This window comes from Eumetopias jubatus, unplaced genomic scaffold (genome assembly GCF_037043125.1).
Source record: "Eumetopias jubatus isolate StellerSeaLion01/CBP00866 unplaced genomic scaffold, mEumJub1_p1.0 scaffold_7, whole genome shotgun sequence".
Classification (NCBI taxonomy): domain Eukaryota; kingdom Metazoa; phylum Chordata; class Mammalia; order Carnivora; family Otariidae; genus Eumetopias; species Eumetopias jubatus.
Window position 1 is genome coordinate 108875398 of NW_028274813.1, and position 16964 is coordinate 108892361.

The window sequence follows — 16964 nt, forward strand, 5'->3', positions numbered from 1 at the left end:
ACAAGAATAAGAGAACACAAGTTTTCAGGTCAAAAGGGCACAGCAAGTGCTGAAATAGTGAATCAAATATCATAATATACTACTTTCTTGGGAAGCTGAATTCCAAGGACAAACAAAAGATCCAGAGGAAAGCCATGTACAAAGTGACAAGTACCAGACTGAAATTCAAATCTGTCATCAGTAATTCTCTTAATGCTTTAAGACAATAAAACATTACCTACAACTTTTCAAAAGAAAATAATGTATAACCGGGGATTCTGTATCTTGCCAAACTGTTAATCAAAGGTTAAGAGCAGACTGAGGTCTTTTTTAGACATACAAGAATTCAAAGGTACCTTCTTTTGGAATTAAATGAGTGAGCGGCACCTGGCTGGCTCAGTCTGTAGAGCATGCAACTCTTGATGTTGGGGTCATGAGTTCAAGCCCCACATTGGGTGTAAAGCTTACTTTAGATAGATAGATAGATAAATAGATAAGGAATTACACTTTCACCATCAGGTTTCTTAAAAAATAGAAAATTATTGTGTAATATTTCACTAAACATTTTCATCTTGGGGTTTGATTTTTTAAAAAATCTCATTGCTGCCAGAAGGGGAGAGAAAAAAGGGGATAAAGAATTACAGCAAAGTAAGTAGTTGTGGGTTTATACCATAAAATAAATTATAGAGCTACTGTAGCAAACAGTAAGGAGACTAATTCCATAATTTTCCATAGCCCAGTAACCTCAAAAACAGACAATTCAGGACTACTTTTTAATTTCAGTCACAACTGGCTGATACACCATATGGCCAGCAGGGGCAACAGCATCACATTCTTCTCCCATCGTGACTGGAGTGACATGATCTGGCTTATATTTAAAAGCATCATTCTAATGGCTATTGTTGAAAATAGACTTGGGGGTAGAAGAGTAGAACAAGGGTAGAAATAAGGAGACCAGTTTGGACATCACTGCAGTATTCCAAGTAAAAGATGACAGTGGCTTGGATGTGGTGGTAATAGTGGAGTTGGGGGAAAGAGGTCAGATTCTGGGTATAATTTGAAGGTAGAGCCAACAACATTTCCTGACTGATTGGATATGGGGTGAGCAAAAAAGGAGTAGAGATTTCTGGTCTGAGCAGTAGGAAAAGAGAAACAGGATGGGGGAAAAGACGGAGCTGTTTCGGATGTTTCAGAAGTCTATTTGACCTCCAAGTAAAGATGTCAGCTACTTGTATTGGCACTTAAATAGATGTGTCTGCAGTTCGGAAGAAAGGTCTGGCTTAGAGATGGAATTTTGGAAGTAGTCAGCATATAAAGTGTATTTAAAGCCATGAGGGTGGGTGAGATCACCTAGGAGTGAATAGAGATAAAGAGGTGTGAGGACCGACCTAAGGCACGCTAACACTTCAGGGTCAGGGGGATGAGAAAGAATGATCAGAGATGACTGAGGAGGAGTAGCCAGTGACGTATAAGGAGAACGACAAGAAGATGGTACCCTGGAAGCCATGGAAAGAAAGTGTTTCCAGTAGGAAAGAGTCATTGACTATTCATGCTGCTGAGAGGTCAAGTAGGATGAGCACTAAAAATTCACTGTTGGATTTGGCAACATGGATGTCTGTGTTTACTGTCACAATACCCATTATGTTTTTTCTTTCTTTTTTTTTTTTTTAAAGATTTTTATTTATTCATTTGCGGGAGAGACAGAGAGAGAAGAAGCAGGGGGAAAGGCAGAGGGAGAGGGAGAAGCAGACTCCCTGCTTAACAAGGAGCCCGATGCGGGACTCGATCCCAGGACCCTGGGATCATGACCTGAGCCGAAGGCAGACACTTAACCATCTGAGCCACCCAGGCGCCCCCCATTATGTTTTTTCAAACAGCTAACTTGTTGGGACAAAAATAATGCATTAAGTTGTTTGGACCCAACTACTTAATAAATGAAACTATTAGGTATTTCTTTTGGCCCAGAGACTTTGAAACAATTACTAAGATACTAAGAGAGTCACAAACAGAAAGTTTGAGAATATCTATTTTAAAGGGTCACACTAAGAATTTTAAAAGGGGGAAGCTCCTTTTGCCTTTTCTTTGTCTCTGCTGAAAAGTTTGAGTTAGTAATTTTAAATCTGATCAGATTGCTACAGTGAATAAAATTGCCTTAGTGTGGTTCAATATAAGAAAAAGTAAAACCTTATCCTATGAAATGTCTGCAGTACATCTTTGCATGAATTTTTCTTCTTGCCTCCATAGGTATGGTCTGAATATGCGTTGCTTGGCAGCTCGGGTCAACTATAAGACTCTGATTATCATCTGCACACTCTTCACTTTGGTCACAGTACTTTTGTGGAATAAATGTTCCAGCGATAAAGCGATCCAGTTTCCACGGCACTTGAGTAGTGGCTTCAGAGTGGATGGAATAGAAAAAAGAGCAGCAGCATCTGAGAGTAACAACTATGTGAACCACATGGCCAAACAGTCTGAGGAGGCATTCCCTCAGGAACAGCAGAAAGCACCCCCTGTTGTTGGGAGCTTCAACAGCAATGGGGGAAGCAAGGTGTTAGGGCTCAAATATGAAGAAATTGACTGTCTCATAAATGATGAACACACAATTAAAGGGAGACGAGAGGGAAATGAAGTCTTTCTTCCATTCACTTGGGTAGAGAAATATTTTGATGTATATGGAAAGGTGGTTCAATATGATGGCTATGATCGGTTTGAATTCTCTCATAGCTATTCCAAAGTCTATGCACAGAGAGCCCCGTATCACCCTGATGGTGTGTTTATGTCCTTTGAAGGCTACAATGTGGAAGTCCGGGACAGAGTCAAGTGCATAAGTGGGGTTGAAGGTTGGTATCTGTCTGCTCCACTGCATTTTTCTATCCTGATTGTGTTGAGGAGTAACAATTTGTAGGTGTTAATTATCTAGCAAGTACATACACAGCTTACTATCAAGAGTCCATTTGTCACTCTGACTTAGCAAGGAGGAATAGGTGAAGTCTGAATCTGGAACAGTTTTCTGGATGTTGTGATTTAAGGGCTGCAAGAAGATCATGCCTGATCAAATAGGATTATTCCATTAACCTGCAGCATCTGAAATTCTCACTGGTAAGGTAAAGGCACAGCGTCTCCAAAAATTTTGCATTAAAATATAGTTATTGTCCTATGAGAGGAGATGGAAATGGGAGAGACCAATGGACCAATTGGACTATGTACCAATGCAATCTTGTTACCACATTAACCAGGTATCATTTCTGGATGGAGGTTTAAAGTCCTCAGAACAAGATAACACATAGGCACCATTTTCTCTGAGCATTTATACTACACTCCTATAGTCTATATATTGTCTTTCAAATCTTATGGGTATAATCAGTACATTTTAGAATTTGTATTTCAAACCTAAGATTGATCAGAAAGCCAAATTGAATTTGACTTTAAAATATTTAACCAAAGGAAAGAGCTCAGTGTGTTTTAAGATTGCTTAGTTTCAATTTTATTTTATTTTCCTCATTCTATAAAAAGTGATTTCAATATTTTAATATTTTAAGTTTTTTATAATATCTCTACCAAATGTTCACAAGAAGGAAGAGCCAAATTCACTTATATTCATACCACTTCAAGGTAATTATTACCATTTTTGTATATTCTCTGCACTTCTTTGTATGTAGGCCTTTGTCTTAACATAGTTGAAATGATACTTATACAACATTGTAATACTTATATACTATACTTAGCTGTTCACCAAACCTTTTCACATAAATTTTATAAAATGTATAAAATGTTTATATGTTGTATAAAATATATAAGATGCTTAGATGCTAAAGAAAAAGTAAAAAGTACCCATAACCTTTGTTAAATAATATTTTGATATGTTTTTTCAATCTTTTTGTTGTTGTAGAGACACATTTTTTAAACAAGTTGGGATCATACTGTATGGTCAATTTATATTCTTTTTTCATCTAAACTATCTTGATTATTTCCCCTTGTTATTGTGGGATAATAAAATAGTTACTGACTATTTTAATGACTAGTATGCTTAGTAAGAATATGCCATGGTACGTGTAATGCTTGCAGCCTTTCTCTTTAGTTGGCTACTTAGGTCATTTCCAGTTTTTTTGCTTTTATACGTAATGGTATAGATATTCATAGTTCATCGTTTGCTATTTTAATTATAGTCTAGGAGTAGTTTCCTAGGAAATAAACTGCCGTGAAAAATAATATAAATTGATCTATTTTGCTAAACTGCTTTCCAAAAAGGTTGAACCTACTTGTGCCTCCAGGAAGGGTGCTCTTGTCACCCCACTCTTGCTGTCACGGAACATTGTTTTTTTAATCTGTTGTTTACAAAGGATCTCATTTGCTTTCTATAACCATCAGTGAGGCCACATACACTTTTCATATGCTTCTAATCATCATAAAATCTTGATCTTATTTCCCCTTTTTCTAATGTGATTAGTGGGTTCTTTAAATATTCATGTGAACTTTTCTATATATAGTAAGGATAATGATACTTTGCTGCATTTGTTAAAGATTTTCTTCAGTTTGGTTGTCTTTCATTTTACTTATGATTTGTTAGTTTTAGTAGTTTTTAGTTCTATTTACTGAATTTACAGACTTTATTTTTATTTTTTTTCTTCTTTTATGCTTAGAAAGTCATTGCCACGTGATGATCGGCTATTCATCTGTATTTTCTCTAGTAGTTTTATTAGGGTTGTGTTTTTTTTTACATTCAGCTCTTTAGGCCAGCCAGATTGATTTATATTTTGGTAAATGGTACAAGGTCAGGGTATAATTTCAGATTTTTCCTTTCACATGTATTGAATGATCTTTTCTCCCCAATGATTCATGATGCAGTCTTTATCGTTACGTTAAGCCATTTTGAATAGCAGAGTATGTTTCTGGCCTCTATTCTTGTTCATTGATCAGTCTGTCAATTCTTATGCTGGTCGCACATTGTTACAGTTATCACCCATCTTTAATGAGGTCCTGTATAAACCTTCCTTTCATTAAGTGAAAATAATTCTATTTGAATGGGGAGGGGAACCTACCCTTGGAGAAAAAAATACAAGTCAAGAGCTTATCTGTAGCCTAGGTTTCTTAGCCCTTATGGTTCCTAAATCCTTAAACTGTTTTGAAACTACACCACACACATGGTTTTGTAGGTTTTAGCTTCTGCTGTGCCTATCTGACGCTTGTTGGTTTATTTTAGAACTCCAGAGAGGAGCTTCTCTCTCAACACATAGACCATGATGCAACAATACAGTATTCTATGCAATGTAATATTATTGTACTTCCCATACAGAAAATTACTAAAACACTAATACCAAACATTTAAAAGTTTTGCTTAGAACCTTAAAGGGGTAATCCATTAATGAATTATGTCAGAAATTTGTGGTTAAATGTGCAATTTTAATTCATTAAAAAAAACACACCTTGTTCTCAAGAATTATATTTTAACATGAAGGATATGAAAAACAATTGCAAGCTGTGTTTATACTTTAAGTTACCTAGTTACAACTGGCTCCTTAAGCACATACTTTAGCCATCACATGGTATAGGTATTAGACCACATCTTGACTTTGGAGAGAGAGATGAGTATGTAATTAACTTGAATGTTAATACAAACATTTAAGAAAATTTCACGATTAATATTTTAGGATGAACCTGTAGTAACATTATCTTCGTGTATTTAAATTGTAAAAAATTTGAATGTATGAAACAGGGTTATGAAACAGGACATCTATAGCTATGAGCAAAAGTTACACATAAAAAGTCAATCCTTAAAAGATAATCTACGACATTGCATTGCTGTTAACAAATACTGAGAGTGAAAAAACCTTCATTTTGTTTTTCATATCTGATTTAGTACTAGTTTTTTTAAATAATTAGGAAAACAGTATAATACAGAAGCTTGAAAGTTGCAGATAAGCCTATAATATGCCCCAGAGGTAAAACAGTAAAGAGTGGTGTTCAGAATATACTTGTAAGTGTCCAGACATGGTTATTTATTTTGTTTCTCTATTTTATAGGTGTACCTTTATCTACACAGTGGGGACCTCAAGGCTATTTCTACCCAATCCAGATTGCACAGTATGGGTTAAGTCATTACAGCAAGAATCTAACTGAGAAACCCCCTCACGTAGAGGTGTATGAAACAGCAGAAGACAGGGACAGAAACAGCAAGCCTAATGACTGGACCGTGCCAAAGGGGTGCTTTATGGCTAGTGTGGCTGATAAGTCTAGATTCACCAATGTTAAACAGTTCATTGCTCCAGGTAAGTGATGTATTATTATATGTGCCTGTTAATTTTATGTTGATTTATGGCACCTGATACTCCCTTAAAATTGTTTTTACGGTTTTAAAAAGCACATTAGCAGACCCTTTATATCTATATAAAGAAACAAATGGTGTCACTCAAGTGAAATCCCTAGAAAAAGAACAGCTAAAAATTCAAGGTTATAAAAAAAAAAATACTTAAAAAGCCAAACCATAGATTGAATATTAAGATCTCCTTCCAGGGATCTGTGTCCCACAGGAATGATGCTCCTTAGTTCATTTTAGTATTTCAGTACAGTATTTAATTCTTTAACTTTTAAACTATTTTTCTTTAAGGTAGAAATTCTTTATAGAGCATGCCATCCTTTCCTTTGCCTTTTTTTTTTTACCAGCAGCTTTTTATTTTTTCAAGATACTATAGCATTAGCAACCAGGCCTGCTTCTCATATTGAGTTTTGTTAATGCAGTAGATTGTCTCAAACTTCATATAAAACCATTTTATTAATAAAATCATTTATAAAATCAAATTAACTTTATGCAACATTTCCCCTTTTAGTAAGACAGTCTCATTAATTAGCTTGTAATATATTTTTCTCCACTAATCAATATCCATGAGAATTAATGAGTCCATTACTTAAAAAGACAATGAAATAATTTTAGTTACCACCTCAGGCTTAATTCTCTATGGGGAAATGTTGTCAAGAACAGAACTCCTTCCTCCCCACCCCCAACCTTTCAGTCGGTAAATAAAACGAGAGAAAAGGTTATAAGACCTCTTCTGTATTCTCTCCTTGTCCTTTATTGATGACCGTATAATTCACAGACCTTGAAAGCCACAATACAAATCTACTCATTCTAGATGGCCTTAAGTAATAGATTTATGAGTGCTTAATGCAGTGCAAATAATGGGTGACCTTTAGTTTTTATTCTGTGACTGGAACTTCTTTTCTCCTCTGGTATTCTGTGATATTCCAGTACATAGAGCATCTTTGCTTGATTGGTGAGAAAGTATGCGGAGATGTTTAAGAATATGTAGCTTGCGATACCTAAGAGATTATTGTAGCAGAACATGATTAGACTTTGCCAAAGGACATTTGTTTGTACCCAAGGAGCTTATTTTTGCACTAATCAATAATGTTGTCTGGATTAGGGTAGAAAACAGCAGTCCTAATCTTGATCTCCTCAAATGCTGGCAAGTTTTCTAGAACAGTTCTTTGAACTCTATCCTATTTAAAGCAATAGATTTCATTGTGCACTTCTGGATGCCCTGGGTAATACAAAAGATAAGTCTCCTCATACTACGTGAGGGACCCTCACTTTACCTCTTCATTCTGCAGCCCACGGAGATAAAACCACTGCATCTACAACTGCTATTGGTGGGAGTGTGCTAACTGGGAATGGGGTGCTTGTTTTGATATCTTGGGCATGCCTAGAGGTGCATTTGATCCAAATGTTTGAGGGCAAGTGGGTTGGAATTACATGGGAGTTGTTGCTCAGAGCAGGAGAAGGGAATCAAAGAGGTGAGACTGTTGTATTGAAGACAGGTATGGGGAGATGAGGCTTTTCAGAGGATGTAGACTTCATGGGAGATAAATTCAGAGAATCGCTGTTGAGAAGAAATTGGAACTGTATATAAAAGCATAGGCCTCAATGAAGTGTCTCTGGAGGACCAGGGGCCAAATGCTGTTGGCCTTTTATTTTTTCTTTTTGGATCTTGAATTGTTTTCCCTGAAAGGAAATTAAGTTGTCTAGAAGAAAGAACCAGAACATGGGTCTGCATATTTTTATTCTTTTGTTTGTTGAATAATGTTTTGTTCCTCTGCCTAATTTTAAAATTGAATGAACTGAAACTTTATACCTGTCGTACTCTATTAAATTAAATTAGCTTTCCCTTTCCGGAAGCGCTCTCTCCACTTCATTTCCATGACCTCACTTTCTCCCCTGTCTCTGTGTAGCCATTCTTTCTCAGACATCTTGTGAGTTCTCTTCTTTTGCCTGGCCCTTATCGCTTGGTATTCCTCAAGGTTCTGAGTAGGGAGGACTTCTCACTGCATCCAGTAAACCTGTTGATTAAAATGAATGAATATTAATGGTTTGTGTTACAGGTGAAAACACTGATTTATGAGACTGTCCTTAAATGTTTATCATCCTTTGTTGCCTAAAGGGACATATACACTACCACATATGCCAAGAATAAACACTTGTAGTGACTCCCAGGTTTAACTGCTCAGAGAGAAAAGGAGTCATGGATTTCAAAAAATGGAAAACCCAAAACTTTCTACTAAGAGATTTAAAGCAGGGGTCTCCAGATAGCATAATACCTTCAGCAGAGCTCAGACCTTGCCTGCTACATTTCCAAAGCGGTTGCCACAACCACACTCACATCCCGTTTGCTACCATTTGGATCCTTCTGAGCGATGCTGACTACTTTAACTACTCTGTATATCTAGAAAATGGAAATTAAAAGACTTACAAGATTGTTGTGAAGACTACGATTGTCTGCCGGTTGATTCGTGTCGGGGATTGGGACTTTGTCTCTCCTGTGTGGCTCAGTAACCCCCTCTGGTGGTGATGGGGTTTTAGGAAAATAGTTTTTTTGAAAGGTTATATCCCATGACATAATTTATTACTGAGTTCTTTGAACTAATCTGTTATAGTGAAACATAAGGTAATTGAGACCATATCATTTCATAGATTTGTATTCATAAAGTGAATTAGAATGGAATTCTGGGAGGAAAATAGGTTCAGCTTCCTCCCATTTGGACTAATAAATTTGGATCACTGTTACCCAGTTTCATGAGAATGGATGTCATAGTTAGCAATATTGCCTTATTAATGAGGCATTACCCTAAGAATGAAAAAATAAGGAACACTCAAGATAGCCTTCTCTACTGAATGTAATTGAAACTTGAGCGATTCATCAGTCAATTCAGAATCCTGCAGTGTTTCAGAAATGTTGTATTGAGTGTCAGATTCCATTTTACCGTAGATATAGGAAAATGCTAGTTAAGAGATTGCATATTGACATTTTTCCAGATAAAATGGGTTTTTATTAGAAGTATGCTTCTGAAATCACTTTTTAAAAAGTCACTCAAAGCATCATTTGATGTGTAAGTCTGTCAAGATGTTCTCATTCCTTATACAACTTCCATGATTGTTCCATCAAATGGAATCATTAAGGGCCTTGGATCAATTATATCCCAACACTGGTAGAGTCCAGTGTTGGGGGACTTGAACAACCAACTCAACATGCTAAGACTCTCCAGGTTAATCACACTGTATACACTATCATCAGTCCACACTTCGTCCTTGCTCCTGGTGACACACTGAAGATTTCCTCGAGAACTCCTCAAAGTGGATGTGATTCTGTGGCTATGTTTAAGAGAAATAACTCTTCCACCGATTATGCTCATGAGAATGCCATATCCAGTATCATTTCTTTTTTACAGTCTTTGAACTTGGGTCCAGGAATCCTGGTTTCTGGTCCCTTCTCTACCACTAATTAGCATTTGGCTTGGGGCAAACCTTTTAACCTTGCAAAACTTCCATATCTTCATCTCTAAAATGGAAGTAGTAATTCCTGCTCTACCAGCCTCAGATTATTGTAAGGATCATACGAGATAACACATGAGAATGTGTTTCGAAAATATGTTTCATAGAGATCAAGGCATATTTACCTTGAAGGTTATATATAAAATATGCACTACCTATTTGTTGTTGTTGTTCTTGCTGCTGCTGCTGCTGATACGTTTTAATATGCTCTGTTTCTTTTCTTGGTAGATCTAGACCAGCAGTATTCAGAAAGTCAGCTTTCTGGGAATCCACCATCATTGTACTATAGATATGCAAGAGAAATTTCCCATTTGGTAATTTGCCAGACAAAACAGCTGTTAACTATTTTATCAGTCTCTGAAAGCCAATGGCTTCAGAATAATAATCATAATCGCTATCAATGTTCACTTTGTTCTAAGCCACTGTCTTTTTTTTAATCCTCCCAATTACCTTGCGAAGTAATATTATCTCTATTCAACATGTGAAGAAACTGAAGTTCAAAGAGCTCTTTCATCTTGAACATCTCAAAGCTAGGAAGTAGAAGAGAAACAATTCAAACAAGGTTTTGTGGGGTTTGGGCTTTTTTTTTTCTTTCCTTTTTTTTTTCTTTTAACTCCAAAGCCTATGCTTCTCCCTCATCCTCCCCCAGTATCCATCACTTCTTGTTGACTACCTGAGCCCATTACTTAATTTTCAGAAATTTTATTCCCAATTCCAGCAAATATCTGAAAACAAACCGATCATTTTCAGCATCATTTAGTAATTAAGAGTGTGTATTGTGGAGGGGTGCCTGGCTGGCTCAGCCGGGAGAGTGTGCAACTCTTGATCTTGGAGTCAGGAGTTCGAGCCCCACATTGGGTATAGAGATTACAAAAAAAGTAAACAAACTTACAAAAAAAAAGTGTGTATTGTGGAGCCAGACTAGGCAACCTAGGTTCAGCATTTTGTATCATAAATTCCCTGTGTCTCAGTTTGTCAGCCGTAAGGTAAGAGTAATAATAGCACTAGTCTTGTAATTGTTCTGAAGATTAAAATAGAGTTAATATGAGGAATAAATGAGTTAATGTGAGTTAATATAATATATAAATTAGGACATAGTAAATACCTACTAAATGTTAATTAAATAAAAAAATTTTAATTCATGTGTAATCTAGCTTCTCACAAAATGTGCTGAGCCAATTTTTTTTTCTTTTTATAAAATGGATATATTAAAACAGTCATTGATTATTGATCAGCTAGCATTTGATCTAGAAAAGGCAGTTTGATCCACAGTACCTTATCCATTTTCTCTTAACCCTCTAATGTAAATTAGGCCTGATGCTTGAAAGCCATCATAGACTCATCATTTGTTTATGGTTACTTTTGTAAAATAATTGATGATGATGATCATAGGACACAAAATATTGAAGTGTTAATTTTGTGTGGTTAGTGGTTATCAAAGATGAATTGCAATTAACTTTTAATACAAAGAGCTTTTCTTTTAACTAGTCTTTGTTGGTATGTTTTTTCCCCTACAGAAACCAGTGAAGGTGTATCCTTGCAACTGGGGAACACAAAAGATTTTATTATTTCATTTGACCTCAAGTTCTTGACAAATGGAAGTGTGTCCGTGGTTCTAGAGACCACAGAAAAGAATCAGCTCTTCACTGTACATTATGTCTCAAATTCCCAACTAATTGCTTTTAAAGAAAGAGACATATACTATGGCATTGGGCCTAGAACTTCATGGAGCACGGTTACAAGGGACCTGGTCACTGACCTCAGGAAAGGAGTGGGTCTTTCCAACACAAAAGCTGTCAAGCCAACCAAAATAATGCCCAAAAGGGTGGTTAGGTTGATTGCAAAAGGGAAAGGATTCCTCGACAACATTACCATCTCCACCACAGCCCACATGGCCGCATTCTTTGCTGCCAGTGATTGGCTGGTAAGGAACCAGGATGAGAAAGGTGGCTGGCCAATTATGGTGACCCGTAAGTTAGGAGAGGGGTTCAAGTCTTTAGAGCCAGGGTGGTACTCTGCCATGGCCCAAGGGCAAGCCATTTCTACATTAGTCAGGGCCTATCTGTTGACAAAAGACCATTTATTCCTCAGTTCAGCTTTAAGGGCAACAGCCCCTTACAAGTTTCTGTCAGAGCAGCATGGAGTTAAGGCTGTGTTTATGAATAAACATGACTGGTATGAAGAATATCCAACCACACCTAGCTCTTTCGTTTTAAATGGCTTTATGTATTCTTTAATTGGGCTGTATGACTTAAAAGAAACTGCAGGGGAAAAACTTGGGAAAGAAGCAAGGTCCTTGTACGAGCGAGGCATGGAATCTCTTAAAGCCATGCTCCCCTTGTATGACACTGGCTCAGGGACCATCTATGACCTCCGCCACTTCATGCTTGGCATTGCCCCCAACCTGGCCCGCTGGGACTACCACACCACTCACATCAATCAGCTGCAGCTACTCAGCACCATCGATGAGTCCCCAATCTTCAAAGAATTTGTCAAGAGGTGGAAAAGCTACCTTAAAGGCAGCAGGGCAAAGCACAACTAGAGCTCAGAACCAAAATCATCTTTCAGCCTCTGCCGTACACAAAAACCATGGGCCCTATCTCAGCAGAGCTTAGGCACATTTTAAAAGGTGGTATACTAGGTTTTTGTGGATTACATCGAAGTGATAAACCAGTCTTCTGAGATAATTGCATTCTGTGGGTTGGGTGTTTCGAAACATAGGTGGCATTCGGAGCAGAAAAGTGTTTAGTCGATGGCTGAACAGGGATGTTTAACTTTGTCTTGCTTATTAAATAACGTCTACAGTTCCACAGATGGTCCAGTCCCTCTGGGTCTGGGGAAGACACTGGTAAGTAGCTGCTACTGGCCAACTGTCCGGCACGTACCTGAAAACTTAGTATGGGTCTCTTTTAAAATGTGATGATTTATGTTTATGTTGGAAACAAACTTTAAAAAAATAATGTGCTGTAATACAGTAAATGTGTACTCGCAGCCTGAATAGTGGACTGTGTGCAACTTTTTAAAATGATGTTTCTTTTCTACAGATTAATTTCTTGGCGAACTTTGTGTTGCGTTTCTTGAATTTGTTACATATGGAGAATATTTTGAATGTACGGTTTTCTTGAAATGTGTAAATTAACACAACCAGTGTTCAGGCTTCACAGTTATATAACGTAAGCACAACTAAAACAAAACTTGTTGACTGCACAAGAAATCACAAAAATGTTATGTTTTATGAAACTTGATCTACAATCAGTAAAGATTTGATAATCAATGGATCCCTCCCCACCCCCGCTGTGATGGTTTCTTTTTGTCACTGTCTAGAATTCTGTATTTCATTTCAGACTATACTTGAGAGTTTTGTCTATTTTGGGGGACATTTTTGGGACGTTGTGGACATTTTATTGGAGAAAGGGGCTAATCCATTCCCACTACCCTTTCAGGATTTTTTTTTTCCCTCTTTAAAGAAAAATACTATGTCAGATATTACACACAAGAATCATGGCAGGTTTTTTCCCTACTTTTGGATCATTCTTGGTCATCAACTTTCCAGACCATTGACTCTGCACATGAGTGTTTTTCCTTTGCAATTTTAATTTTAAATTATTTCAGCTCTTGGATAGAAGTGATTGATGCTACTGCATTTGCTGTATGTGTGTAACCAGACCTTTATTTGGGTTTTCTATCCCACTATACCTTACCTCACATAAATAGGTTTCACAACCCTTGTACCCTGGGCAGTGTCTGCGGTAGGGCTTCAGGCATTATCAGAATCAAGCGAGGTTGATTTTGTTGTTTTTGTTGAATGTATGACAGTACACTAAATGAGTACTGTAACTTACACAGATTGAAATATGAGACCCCACACTTTCAGGAGACTGAGTCTGACAAACACGTCACAGTTTGTGACCTGTATTAAATGCACATCAAGAGCCACGTGGGCACTTGCCTACATACTGCATCTTAAATCGAACTCAGCCTACTGACACTACTTAGAAACCAGAAACTATATACACATCTATGAATAGAATAAACATGCAAAATATATATGTTAGTGGCAAAGGGAGCAGGAGCAGAGAGGACAATATAGATGTACACTGAAGACAGTAGTAAACCGGCCACGGAAAAGGAAGCTTAAACTCCCAAGTTACATGACCACAGCTCTCTTCCTCCCACAACACAACAGTTGTGGGTTATTAAGCTTCCCCCTGGCTTTTGACCTTTGTCGTTCTTAGACATGATTAGATGTCTCCACAAGAATATCTGGACTCCTTTTTTTATTTCAGTGCCCCAACATAAACTTTCTCCAATTGGGAAACCCTTTGCCCTTCATCTTGGTTGTTATTACCGAGAGCGGTCCAGACTTCTGCCTTGTGTTTGCATACTGGTCCTTCAGACTAAGGGATTCCATGAAAACAGCATGGTACTGCTTCCGCGACAAATATCAGTGCCTTAACAATGTGGCTGTCCTTTTCCACTGAAAAAGGAAAGACATTTTGATCTAGAAATGGCATTGCTGTTTCACTGCTGTTGGTTTCACACTGCCTTCCACGTTGCAACAGCAACTTGATTTTTCTTGTGATCCCAGAATTTTCTAAGAGGATGAGTTGAACCTGTGGCAGCTCTGCCAGCGTGGTTCTCCGGCTTTCGGGTGCCTCCGAATCACCTGGGAGCTTCCTGAGCGACAGATGCCGACAGTCACTAAGTCTGCCTGGGAAGCAGGATAGTCTGCATATTTAACAAGCATTCAGATCTTTCTGGTGCAGGTGATCTGCAGGGCAGACGTGGAGGAGCACTGCCCAAGACCATCAATTGCATTTTTGTTCCAAAACAGCTACAGCGTTCTTTATAGGTTTTTAAATCATGTAAAATGTTTACTTATTCTGAGCTTAGAGAGAATGGGGAAGGTATTTTAAAGTTTTATTTTGTTTTGTTTCTTTAAATTTTTCTTTGTTTCCAGATAATGAGTATTCGTTTTTTACACTTGAGTTAGCTTTGATGTTAAATTAAATCTGTTGCCACTTCGGTTGTAAAACCAGCCAAAAGTTTCCAGATAAAGGTCAAGTTTGACCCTTCGGGATTGTTGTACATAAAGGCTTCATCCAAAAAGCATCCAGTGTACGTGAGCAGATACAGAAATGGCCCGAGCCCAGCTCCAGACGTGGCAGTCCTTTCCTTCGCCCGGCGCGGACTCTGGCCGCAAGCTGCTGTCCTCTTCCTCGTTGCAATTGTTGTTCTTGTTCCTCCTCCATTGTACATGTGGGTTAGAGACCATGTGTCAAATATGCAATAAAGTGTTTACTGGATGCCCTTCTGAAGGGTGGTCCTTTGTAAAGCTGTACAGACTTTGGGGTTTAAGCACAATGTGCACATGTTAGTTTTCTATACAGCAAAACTTGATTTTTTGCAGATGGAAAGGTATTTTGTTTCTATACAAAGTAAATGGATTGTTTGTGCTTCATGTAAAGCTGCTTTATAAAATTGTAAAATAAAGTTTTTATCTTAAAAAGGAATATACCTGGATATTTGTTCCTTCTCTAATCTCAGATTTTTTTTTTGTGCCCAGCAAGTGGATTTCTGACCATTTTCTGTTCAACCGGTGACAACTAGTCAGGCAACAGATGTTCACGAGAGGTGTATGAGGCCCTGTAAGACAAAGTGGGGAAGAAACTGTCACGTGGGCCTCACCCCGGGAGGTGTAAGGTACATGGGGACACGGTGTCCACAGGACAGTTTCGGAAAGATAAAATGCCAAATCGTGTGGTCAGTCAGGGAAGGTATTGTAGAGGAGACAGAGCCTAAGTGGGGCCCTCAGGCCCGGGGACCAGGTAGAAGAAGAGGAGGGGTAACAGGAGCAAAAACAGCGCATGGCAGCTGTGAGGGTGCCCTTTCCAGGCTCATTCAGACTGGTCACCATTTTTGTCTGATTCTGATTTATTTGGAAGTTTGTCCTTCCTGGATTTTCTATACTTGTCTCTTCTCCAGATCAATAAGCATTGTTTCATCCTTTTCCCCCTCTTCTTCTCCGAGAGTAATGATATAGGCTCCCCAAATGCATATAAAACCAGAGACCAGTCTGGGTTTATGTTGTGTTTCCTTGCCCATCATTTTTGGGGTTATAGGCATTCTGCACCGTTTGTATAATGGAATTTCAATGGGTCACCAGTCAACTTCTAGCTGATGTGTGCACATATTTTGTCAACATCCTTGGTATCTCTTTTTTGTCTCTCCTCAGTCGGGAAACAGCCATAGGTTGCAAGCAGTTCTGGGTCTGGATGAGGTCTCAGTCTGCTCTTGCTTTGATTTTGCTGTTTATAACCAAACCGTTAACACACTGGCCATTCCGCTGTAGCACACGAAACCTCAGATATTTGCCTCCCCGTTGCCCTTGAGACGGGACAGACCCTCCCTGGCACGGAGGACTTATTCCACAGTCTGATGAGCTCTTCTTTCCTGAGAATGCCTCCTCCCCGCAGGGCCCTGACAGCTGATGTGTGCCCTGTGACCCTGCCGCCTCTAGCAGGACCATGGGGCGAGGGGTGAGTCCCTCACTCAAGCTGGGCCAGTGAGTCTCTTCCCCAGGAATCCGAAATTGGGATAGATTAGAAAACTGAAGCAGATACACTGTGAAAAGCAGAGATGAAAACAATCTTGACAGAGCTCCAGGCCCTGGATCCAGTGCATTTCTGAGGCCAGCTGCGTCCCTCCAGTGTCGCGAGCTACCACTGTATCCTTAGGATGCATTCCTTATGTGTGCTTAAGTTGGCTGGATTTGATTTCCGTTACTTAGAATAACAAGCCCTGATTAATAACACAATGTCTGCGTTACAGAGAAATGTATAATGTAAATCCTACATTACATGCATTTTCCTCCAGTCTGGACCACTGTATTTCCTAGGGCTGCCATAACAAAATACCACAGACTAAGGGGCTTAAGTAACAAATTTATTTTCTCACGTCTCTGGAGCCTAAATCCAAAATCAAGGTGTCAATACGTTTGGTTTCTTTCTTTTTTTTTTTTTTTTAAGATTTTATTTATTTGAGAGAGAGAGAGAGAATGAGAGAGAGCACGAGAGGGAAGAGGGTCAGAGGGAGAAGCAGACTCCCCGCTGAGCAGGGAGCCCGATGTGGGACTACGATCCCGGGACCCCAGGATCATGACCTG

At 38.5% G+C, this 16964-nt stretch overlaps 1 protein-coding gene across 3 annotated transcripts in view; it reads left to right on the forward strand.

Annotated features, from left to right (window-relative positions):
- Positions 1-15312, forward strand: part of GLCE (glucuronic acid epimerase) — a 115235-nt gene extending 99923 nt beyond the window's left edge. For all 3 annotated transcript variants that reach the window (XM_028100380.2, XM_088024877.1, XM_028100383.2), the window contains exons 2-4: positions 2224-2819; positions 6000-6245; positions 11317-15312. In XM_028100380.2, coding sequence (XP_027956181.1) covers positions 2237-2819; positions 6000-6245; positions 11317-12341 — 1854 coding nt within the window. In that variant the 5' untranslated portion in view covers positions 2224-2236 and the 3' untranslated portion in view covers positions 12342-15312. The remainder of the gene's footprint in view (positions 1-2223; positions 2820-5999; positions 6246-11316) is intronic.
- Positions 15313-16964: the final 1652 nt, after the last annotated feature.